Here is a 10,642-nt window from a genome sequence, read left to right as displayed (position 1 = left end):
TTGTCATATTATTTTTGTATTATATTATATAAATAAAGGGCAATATATATATGTAAAGGGTAAACACAATTACATTGTAAGGAATCCTGGCAGTGGATACCAAAAGCACCATTTCCTTCCTTCAAAATGAAAGAAGGGCAACAAAGCAAATAAACGATATAACACCTGAGCGTTTGCTCTACGCCAGGAACTATGCTACCAGCTCTGCAGGTGTTACCTCACTCAATCCTCACTGCAACCCCTGAAGCAGGTGCAACTATCACCTCCCTTTTCAGATGAGGAATTCGAGGCCCAGAGAGGTGAAGTGACTTTGCTCAAGGTTACAGGCCAGTAAAGACTTGAACCCGGACACTAATTCCGAACATCATGGTCCACACTCCGTCTCACGTGCTGGGGCAAAGGGCGTTCCTGGGGCCTCGAGGTCCAGCCCCACCCCCCTGTCCCGCCCCTCAGCTGGGCCCCACCCTCAGCCCCGCCCCGCACGCGTCCCCGCCCCCACGTGACGGCCCTGCCCCATAGCGGCCCCGCCCCGCCCCCAGGCCTCGCAGTCGTCGCGGACGCCGTTCTCCTTCCCCGAGTCGCCATTTTGCTCCTGGAGACGCCGCCTGGGGAGCGGCGCTTTCTTCCTTCGGCAGCCGAGGCTGCGGCGGGGCCGGGGCTGGGGTCGGGGCCAGGTAGGCGGGCGGGAGCCGGGACAGCGGCGGCGCGGCCCGGCGGGCCGGGGCTGCGGGGCGCAGGTGCAGGGGCGGGGGCTCGGCCGGGCCCGGCCGGGCCCAGCCGGGCCCGGGACGCGCGGCCGCGGCGGAGGTACAGCCTCCCGGCCGCCCTCCCGTGCCGGGCCTCGCCGTCCCGGCCCTCGGCCCGCGGAGGCCGAGCGGCCGCCTGGACGTGTCGGCGTTGCCCCCCTTTTGAGTGGTCCCCTCCGGAGAGCACACGGGTGAGAAGGGCTTTTCCCCCTTTTGCTGGTGTCGGCGCGGTGTGGGTGTTCGGCTTTTGTGAGGAATAAGAAACGCGGAGTGGAGATTTGGGGCGTGAGGACGTGTGATTTCTAATGCTTAACAACTTGAGATGCACAGATGCAAGTCATTCCCGCACAGTTACTGAACCGCGCGCAATGATTCCCTTCTTGTTCTGTTCCTTTCCGTTATTTCTGTACCATTTTTTCCCGGTCTTAGTTGGAGGCGATGCAGCTCTGCTCCTGCTCACTTAACGGCAGCATTTCTGCGTGTAGTCTCGGATGTTTACCGTTTTCATTATGGTGGCTGTACATTCAGATTTGCACTTAATTATCCCGTTATGTAAATTTGCCATATGCTCAGCGTTTCTCGTCTTCAAAAAGACCATGCAGTGACCTTCATGGAGCTTTTTCTTTCTTTCCTTAGGAGAAAGTCTCCAAAGGGAGGACACTGAGTCAAAGTTATGTGCTCTTTCTTTGGCACTTGATCTAACTCGTTCTCCAAACAAGGCGTGTTTTTCAAAATCTGGGTATTTGTCGGGTTCTGTCCCCGTGCCTGCGGAGCTCAGCACTCTCTGTTGGGGTACCTGCTTTGTAGCAAGTCAGGCTGAAGCTGAGCTGGCGCCTGCTGCTTTGAGGCATGCTGCCTGGAGGAAGTGTCTTCACGGCCACGCTCACTTCACATGTCGGAAAGGGGTCACCGACTAGTACCTGCTTAGTTGAGTTGCCGTAAGAATTCAGAGCATTCAGAAAATGGTGTATTAGCCTCAAGAAAAGAAAACGTTCTGATGGAGAGACAGCATGGTGCCTGGGGTCACAGAGGCATGGAGGATTAATTCCATTTAGGTTTTGTCCTGATTGTCTTTAATACTGTCCCCCAAAAAGCACGTTTGCTTTGAGTGAGGTACATCACTAATGAAAACAATAGTTCTTTACACTTGATGATGCCTTTTAGTTTGCAAACTGCTTTCAACTCAGAGAGGCAGGCTTTATTCAGTGAACATTTGTTATTTCACAAGCATTTGTTGAGCCTCTGCCTCTGCCAGGTGCTGCTCTATGCACTGGATTTACAGCAAAGAAAGTAATAGTGAAAAAAAATTCTCTGCTGTCCTAGACCGTGAATTCTGGTGGGGGAAGCTGTTTTTATCAAGTGTCCATCTCTGGTGTCCGGAAGCAGAAGGCCATGGCCCAGTGACCTGCGCAAGGCCTCGTAGCCGGTAACCATGGAAGGCAAACCGTGTCCGCCTCCGGCTATCTTTAGACAGAAGGTGTTCACACAGCAGACGCTTTAGAGGGAAAGAACACACTTCAGTGCAGGCCTTCCTCACCTGAAATGTGGACGAGTGGCTTTGAAATGACTGCTGGCCCTTCCCAAGCAAGTGGCCTTTCAGGGTGGTTTCACCCAGCAGACTAAGCAGCTCGCGGTCTCATTCAGAGGAGGATGGTTAGCTTTTTGTAAAGTGCTGAGATTCCCTGCAAAGGGTGTGTTTTCATATGTGCTGCAATCCTCACACATTCTGGTGTGAGATTAGGAGAAACACAGGAGCAGCTGCAGTTCAGGGGGAGAAAGCAGAAGTGCTCTCTTCCCGCTGCGTTTCACTCCGCAGCCTCGTACAGGCGCGTCTTCTGCCAGCCCATCCTGGTGATTTTCATGTTCCTGAGTACAGTCTTTAAAACTCAGTCCTCGTGAAGCTGGGTAAAGCACAACTTGAATTTCCGGTAGGAAAAGGAGAACCAAAACTAGCGACGGCCGCTAGGTTGGGCCGGCTTGTGAAGTGGGTAGTCACAGGACGTGCCTGAACCGCCAGCCCTTTCCAGGCGGACTCCCCACCTGCGCCACTTTGCGTGTGGTCCCGGGTCAGGTGTCCACACTTAAAACCTGGCAGCTGAGGCTGGAGCCCCAGAGAACGCAGGCAGCAAAGAAGGACGTTTAAACCGTGATCATTAGGGAAAGGCTCCGGGGACTATCTCAAGAGAGCCATGTTGAGGGAGCTGGAGGCCTGCCTGTGGGAGAGGAGTTTGAGATTTCCCTCAAATCTTCAAGGGAAGGGCAAGGACCAGGAGGTGGAGGCTGCCAGGAGAGGGATCGCTGTGTGTTCTGGGGAAGAATTTGGAATGGGTGGGCCCTCAGCATGTGGGCCTCAGGTCCTGTGGCTGCTCAGGTGTCTGGAGTGGCTTCTTGGCCGGAGTCCTATAGATGGACTGAGCTGCTTCCAAGACTGCTTCCTGCCTTTCAGATACCTTCATTTTCAGGGTTCCAGGTCCTCTCAAGAGCACTGTTGTACTTTAAGCAGCTTCTTGCTGAAGGCTGGACATGTAAAAATGGCCACGGCATGCGTGTTACCAGCCTTGTTGGGTCGATAACTGGAACATTAGAAGCTGACTGATGGAAACTTCTGTTTACCAAGCATGTCCTGTATGTGGGACACTGTTAAGTCTGCACAGGAACCAGTTTTACAGCGGCCTGCAAGGGCAGTGTTCACAGTCATGCAGATGAGGGATTGAGGCTGTGAGGGGTTCATTTCTGCAAGGCCTTGCAGTGAGGTTGGGGAAGTAGGAGCTGAGGTACAACTCTGGGTTTGACTCCAAAGTCCGTGTTTACAACTACAGGGGAATGAATTTTATTTCCGTGGCAGTTTCCTTTTCCAGACCTGTACCCTCTTCCTAAACACAGACATAGGTTGCTTGAGAGACGGTGTTGGAACGCACCTCGGATCTCCTTGAGTTCTGACTGTGGATGGTGGAATGTTCCTTCTCTCCTTGTTCGAGCTGGCCCCCCCACGTGTGCTGTAAAGCTGGGTGGGCACTCTTTCTGCCGAGGGCTTCTCCACCCATACTTAAATCTGCCCTTGCATCCATAGACAACTTGTAGGCAGCATGGCTGTGTTCCAGTACAGTTTTACTTACAGGCCTGTGGGCTGTACTGTGCTGATCCCTCTCCAAAGCCACTTTCCACGGTGCGCACCCATGGTCCTCCTGGGTCTCCTTAGGGCTTTGGTCAGTTGTGCATACGTTTCTGTTTGTAATTCATAGTCTTTAGGCCAAGTCCATTGTGATGGCCCACATTTCCCATTATGGAATGCCCCGGAAGTGTGCTTGTGGGACTGTGAGTCACACCAGCCCAGGACCCACTGGCTCCCTCTCGATTGCAGACACATGTGCACGAGGACGCTGTTTGGGCTGGTTACCCACTCAGCGTGGCATGTCCGCACCAGCGCATGCTGGCAGCAGTTTAAAGGACAGGATAGATCCATGCTTTCTACCTGGGTCATCAAAGTCTAATTAACAAGAAAACGGATTACCGATGGATTTGTACGATGACCCCTTTTTGTGTTAGAAATGTATTCGTGTGCACGTTTTTCATGGGGACCACCCGTGTGAATGTGTGGAGCCTGTGGTGTCTCCATCACGTGGCAGGAGCCATTGCTTGAGGGAGGAGGGTGGGAGGAGCCTGGGACTGCAGCTGGTGATTTTAGGCTAGACGCTCATGTTTCAGTGTTTTACAAGGAGGGTGAATTTGTTTATTGTGTAACTAAAATTTAAGAATAACAGAAAAGAGCTGCTCGGCTCCAGCCTTCTGCCCCCTGCCTTGGCCTTCCCAGGGTCACCCTGAGTGGGCGTGCAGGGACAGATGCCCTGGGCTCACTGGGAAAGTGCCTCCATCCCTCAGGCCTGCTGGAGTTGCTCCTGCATCCAGTCCCCAGCCTCCCTTTCGTGATGAGGACACAGCCCGAGAGGGGAAGGTGGGAGACGCTGAGGGCCTGTGGGAGCAGAGCCTCATCTCTGGTGCCTCTGAGCCAGGGTCCTCCTGTTTGTGCCCTGCTCCCAGTCCGCTGGGTGGCTGACTCCCTTTTCTTCAAGGTCGTCATTATCTGGTCAACCTCGTGTTCCAGTTGAGGAAAGTGCAGATGAGAAGGTCAGGTGTAGACTTGACCCAGGGCATCTCAGAGGAGCTGCAAGGCCAGGGGGAGGCTCTGTGGTAAACAGGCCCCACAGGAAGAGCTGGGCGTGGATGGGTTGTTCAGTCATTGTTTAAGGAACAGTCAGCCTGGTCCTTGCTAATGGCTCTGCCATTTTTCTGTGTGTTAATCCAGGAGGAATTTTGTCAGAGCCTAAGAGGAGGTTGTCGTAATTGACTTTAAGCAGCAAACACTAAAACACTGAGCTCTTCAGCTCCGCCTTTCTTGTAAGTTTATCATTTGTTCCCAGTGGTCATGAAAACTAAGTTATATGGTGCCATCTTTCCATAAACTTGGAACCGTGAAATCCAAGTAGACTTTCTGTTTGTTCATGTACATGTTTAATAGAAAAGTCTCCATTGTGGCAAAAACTAACTTCCTTCAGCTTAAGTCATTTGTTACTTCAGAGTATCTGTTCAGGCGTGTTGGGTACCGTACAGCAGTTCTTAACGTATTGTGTATCCTTCTAGGCTCTGAGAATTGGAAAACCAAGAAGGTTTTGATGTTTTGTGTGGCGTCACCTGAATTAGAAGCCAAGATGAACGTAACCAAAGGCGGCCTGGTGCTGTTCTCAGCAAATTCTAACTCCTCGTGCATGGAGCTTTCCAAGAAAATCGCCGAGTGAGTGCAGTCACACCACCAACGTCCGTGCTCATTGTGTGGGGTTTAAGTTTGCTCGTCGGGTTAGCGCTGGCTGTCAGATTTGGAAGCAGATGTTTTAGAGTTAATTTGCAGGTCACCTGTGTATCCAGGGCTGGCCTCTAAGCTGCTATCACTCCTGCACACGGCTCAGCAGACCTTCTCTGCGTGCCTGCTGAGTGCCAGGCGGTGCTGGGCGCTGCCTGTGTGTAGGAGTCTCTGAGAATACAGAGCAGTGAAGTAAGTGTGTGTCCTATCCGCAAGTGTTTGTAGATTATAGTAAAGCATAATTTAGTTATTTATTAAGTAAGTATGGTTCTAGACCTTGGTCTGGATATTGGGGTTAACAGTGAACAAGCTGGTCAGGGTCCTTTCTTCTTGGGCTTGGTGGGGGAGCTGGACAAGAAGCAGGTCAACAAAACAAGCAGGATGGCTTCTGAAGAAGAGCCTGGAAGGACTGGTGAGGGCTGGGCCGGCTGCTTGGAGCCGGTGCTCAGGTGTCTTGCAACCACAGGGTGGAATGTGAATTGAGAAACCTTAATCAGAGGGAATGTCCGGGGTGGGCAGAGGGAGCAGCAGGGACGTGGCTGGAGGGCAGGGAGCACCTGCTCAGGCCCAGGGTTGGGGTGAAGGTCAGGTAAGGGAGCTACCGACAGCTTTCCATCCACCACACCTTACATTTTATAATAGGATTACTTCTGTTTTTAAAAATGTTTTGTTTTTATCAATTGATAAGTCATCCTTAATAGTAAAGATGTTGGGTGTGTTCCACTCCCTTCTCAGTGTTTTCTCTCTTTCTCCTCTGCAGGCGGCTGGGAGTGGAGATGGGCAAAGTGCAGGTGTACCAGGAGCCAGACAGAGGTGAGTGGGGCTCTCCGCACCTGCGGGGGTCTTTCTGTGGCGTATGCCGTGCTGGTCGGTCCCTCATCCTCCACCACTGAAGCAGGCCGACTCAGGGTCCATCTGTTAGAGGAGGGTGGGCAGAGTGGGCCAGAGCAGTGTCTCTGCTAGGTAGAGCATCCCGGGGCAAGTCACGGCTGGGCTGAAGCGCCTGTCCTCAGACCTCCCCCAGGAACGGCCGCGGGGCTGCAGGAGGCGGCTGGTCAGCTGAGGGAAGCATCAGCCTAGCAGGCGGTTGAACCTGCCACGCTAGTCGGGGCGCGTACATCCAAGTGGCCGCGGTAGCACGCCGGTTGTGCTTTACCCCAGCGTCCCTCCCCCGCGGGCTAGATGCCACGCTATCCTGTTCAGAGGTGCTTTTGCTGACTGATTTATGTTGTTGCATAAGCACCCCAAGTTGTAAGGAGTGTCTGTGTAGTTTCTGTAGGAAGGGTGGGTGTTTGAAATCATTCTGGCAGGCGTGGTGGACGGCCCGCACAGGGTCAGCTAGCAGATCCTCGTCGGGCCCTGTCCCCTTTCCAGACTGCAAATAATTGGGCTGTTCTGAGGGGTGAATGGGAGGCCTGGTGTGCCTGACACAGTTCTTGGCACGCAGTAGGTAGGTGCTCAGGAGATACTGTTCCTTCCCCTTTTCTACTGTAGGATTTTGTCAGCTGTGTGTTAGAGACCCACAAGGCACTTTGACGGAAGGACACAGATTTGCTCTTCCCCCTTTATTTCTGCACGACTGCTTCCTCTTCCCCGTCTCCCAGGATCCTTTTCCCACGTGGCTTCAGTGGGAAAAAAGTATAATTGAGGAAAATTTGCAGGATGTTTGGAGAAGATTATACTGCTGGAGGGAGTCAGATGGTGTCCTGTGTCTAGTCTAGGAGGGAGGGCTGGGGGGCCGTGGTGGCACACTCTGGAGGAGGCTGGTCCACCCGCCAGGCTCACGAGTGAGGGAGAGGGCGTCTCTGGTGTCTGCTGGGGAGGAAGGAGGGAGCTGACGATTATGGATTCCTTACTGTTACCAGATGCTGGGGAATGGAGCCCAGGGACGACGTTAGGTCCAGGGTTCCAGAAGTGCAGAGTCAGGGTTCGAATCGAGATCTCCCTGACTTGTTTTCTTTCCATGATGCCACATTCCTTTGTAAACTCATGTTCTACTTTTTCCGACATCTTTAATGAAAATGTTCCAACCTAAAAAAAAAGTGAAATAGTGCAACGAATAGCCACGTGAGTGTCTACCACCTGGATGCAGCAGTGGGTGCTTTGCTCTGGGAACGTGTGTGCGGGGCCCTTTGGAAGTGAGCTGTGGACACCAGGATACTTCGCCCCTGATTGCGCGGCCTGCCTCTCCTGAAAGCGAGGACTTCCCCCGCGTCAGTGCACTCCCACTGTCACATAAATGATGATAATTCTGTCGTCTGTTTATGTTCAGATTTCCTGGTTGTCCTGAAGAGCCTTTTATAGCTGTGGTGTGTTTTTTGTGTTTTGTTTTTTTTCACTAGGATTCTTGGTTCAGGTGACGTGTTTTTGTATCTCTTTAGCTTCTTCTAGCCTAGAACAGTCTGCTCACCCTGTTTTTCCTTCCCACAACGTTGGCTTTTTGAAGAGGTCGTCTTGCAGAACTTCGCTCCTGAACCTGCCTGTCTCCGTGTGGCTGATGACAGGCGTACTGAGTAGGGGTTGGGCCTTGTTTATCTTTATTTTCACAACGTTATTGTAACGTTTGTGCCTAATAAGTTCTTTCTTGTTAATTAATTAGTCAATTCTTGAATGGATGAGTGTAAAATTTCCCGTGAAGACTTGATGCTCAGTGGTCCAGCACTGTTTCTGTACAAGAAATGAGGAGGGTCGATTTACTTGTTTCAAGACAGACGTGTAATTCCTTCCTGAGCAGGTCCTGTACTGTAAAAAGTGTGACTAGTCCCAGCATGTTCGTCGTCCTCGGCAGCAGTTAAAGCCCAGCGAGTTCTGTAACAGTTCCAGTTTCCATACTTCGTAACTTCTGCGAATGATGCAGATGTTTTGTGTGTATCTTTAAAACCCACGTGCCTTCTTCCCTGTTCCCGTTTTCCCGTTCTCCTGCCAGAAACAAGAGTACAGATTCAAGAGTCCGTGAGGGGGAAGGACGTGTTCATCATCCAGACAGTGTCCAGGTGGGTGCCCGCCCCACGGCAGCGCCGAGCTCTCTGGTCCCCGTGCAGCGCGGGCGTTCAGGGCGACAAGGGTCCACTGGGCAGGAGGAGCTGAGGTAGGGTGGAGGTTGGTGCGTCTTTCGGTGCTGACTTGTGACACATGCAGCACCCTCCACGGGCGGAAGTGGCCGCGGGTCGGCACAGGCCCTTAACGGCGGCGCCCTGACACCTGCCGTCAGCAGCCAGAATTCCGTGAAACCTGCAGGGGGGCTTTCTGGTTCCAAAAGAGAGAAAGTGCGGCGGGAGGAGGGGCTGGCTTTCTCGGGGCTCTTGGAGCTTTGACTGCAGGTGATTTAAGTATCACCCGTTAGTGTCTTGTCGCGCGAGTCAAAGGAGCCGAGGAGGCTGAAGGACAGTGTGTGTGTCTGTGACACGACCCCCGTGTGTGCCGCAGGGTGTGCGGCAGAGGTGTGGGTGCCCAGTGCAGTGGTCAGATGGCCCCTGTCCACAGGCGGCCCTGAGCGCCTCCGTGCACGAGCGTTCCGCTCGGGGCAGTTTGTGTTAGGGCATCACTTTTTAGCCTAGAGACCCTCAGAATCGCTAAAATTGTTTATGTGTGTACGTACCAAGGAAAGGGTGGATGAGCCAAATTTCAGGAGAATTTAGACTTGGAACACATGTGTTTTCACCTGAGTTTTGAACATCTCTGAGCTGGTGCTCAGGTGGGCGTAAGGCCTGGCATTGCGGTGGGGCGTGGGGGAGGAGTGGAGTGCGGGGTGGGAGGGTCGGGGTGAAGGGCAGACCCTGGGGGGGCCTCGGGAGCACCGCAGGGCCTTGGGCTTCTGCCGAGAGCAGAGTGGGAAACCATCTCTGGGCAGAGAATGCGGGATTTGACTGTAAGATCCGCTGGATGCTCTGGAGGGTGGACGGCAGAGGGGCTGCCCAGGGGCGGGGAGGGTGGTGGTGCGGGTGGTCAGCAGCGCCTGGCTGGGGCTGGGGCTGGGGCCCGGCCGCCCTGTGGCAGTGGAGTGGGGCGCTGCTGCGACTTTCTGGCTGGGGGACGGGCAGGGATGCCTCTGGGGTTTGTGCTTAGTGCGTGTGGGAGTAGTGTTGCCGTCAGCGGAGAGGGCAGAGCTTTTGTGATGAAGCAGGCTGTGAGGGGCAAAGAGCATTTCAGTTTGGGGTATGTTTTGAGATGTCTTAACAGACGTTCAAGTGGAATTGTCCAGGAGCGGTTGCATTCGTCAGACTAGAGTTGAGAAAAGAAGCCTGGGCTGGGGCGATTTGTCCGAGTGTCCCTCACTGATGAAACTATGAACCTGCAGGGGGCTCTGGGTGAGGGGAGACCGGAGGGGAGGACAGGTGGACGGGCGTTAGGGTAGGAAGCTGTGGAGAAGTGGGGGTGGTCGGGGTGTCAGGGAGCAGAGGCGAGCACCCGGCAAGACACTACCACTGGGAGGCGCGGAGGGGGGCTGAGAATTGACCGTTGGTTTCAGCCACATGGTGACCTGGATTGCAGCGTGTTTGGGAGAGAATGAGAGATGAGTTGGAGGTAGCCGGTGTAGACAGCGCTCTGGAGACGTGCTGCACGAGGAGCTTAGGGAATGGGGAAGCGGGCTGAGCTATTGTTAGTGGGGGAAATAGCAGTGGTTAGAGGCTGCTGGTAAGAGCCCCGGCGGGGGGTGGCGTTGGTGATGGTGTCCAGAGAGAGAATCGGCAGAGCCCTGTCCTGGGGGGCACGGAGGGGGGATCAGCGTGTGGCGGGGAGGGCCAACTGGAGAGTAACTTCGGTCTCCAGCTGGTGGCTCGGGGCCAGCAGGCTCGTGGAGTGCATGTGGTGGGGGGCGGGCGGCTCTCTCTTGCCAGTGCTTTTACTGGTGGAAAATTAAGTAGGGTCATCGGCTGCGAGGGAAGGTGGGCAGAGCGGATGGGGGCCGAGCAGGGAGGAATCTGCCCTCTTTGTGTCTGGAGCCCGTCTTGGTCGAGGTGGGCGTGGCGTGTCCCGACCCTTTGCTGGGACAGAGAGGTGTTCCCAGTGACTGACGTTCGCTGCTGGGGCCCTGCCTCTT

General features: G+C 54.0%; 1 protein-coding gene across 4 annotated transcripts in view; it reads left to right on the top strand.

Annotated features, from left to right (window-relative positions):
• Window positions 1–530: 530 nt before the first annotated feature.
• Window positions 531–10,642, top strand: part of PRPSAP2 (phosphoribosyl pyrophosphate synthetase associated protein 2) — a 34,128-nt gene continuing 24,016 nt past the window's right edge. Inside the window, exons 1-5 of one of the 4 annotated variants that reach the window (XM_032498969.1) lie at window positions 540–674; window positions 5,050–5,141; window positions 5,385–5,535; window positions 6,362–6,414; window positions 8,528–8,594. In XM_032498969.1, coding sequence (XP_032354860.1) covers window positions 5,417–5,535; window positions 6,362–6,414; window positions 8,528–8,594 — 239 coding nt within the window. In that variant the 5' untranslated portion in view covers window positions 540–674; window positions 5,050–5,141; window positions 5,385–5,416. Of the gene's footprint in view, window positions 675–733; window positions 938–5,049; window positions 5,142–5,384; window positions 5,536–6,361; window positions 6,415–8,527; window positions 8,595–10,642 lie in introns of those variants that run through there. The other 3 variants (XM_006175617.3, XM_032498971.1, XM_032498970.1) reach the window with 3 other exon arrangements.

The sequence above is a fragment of the Camelus ferus genome, chromosome 16 (assembly GCF_009834535.1).
Source record: "Camelus ferus isolate YT-003-E chromosome 16, BCGSAC_Cfer_1.0, whole genome shotgun sequence".
Lineage (NCBI taxonomy): Eukaryota > Metazoa > Chordata > Mammalia > Artiodactyla > Camelidae > Camelus > Camelus ferus.
The sequence above is the reverse complement of the archived record's forward strand: the minus strand, read 5'-3'. Positions and strand labels throughout refer to the sequence as shown.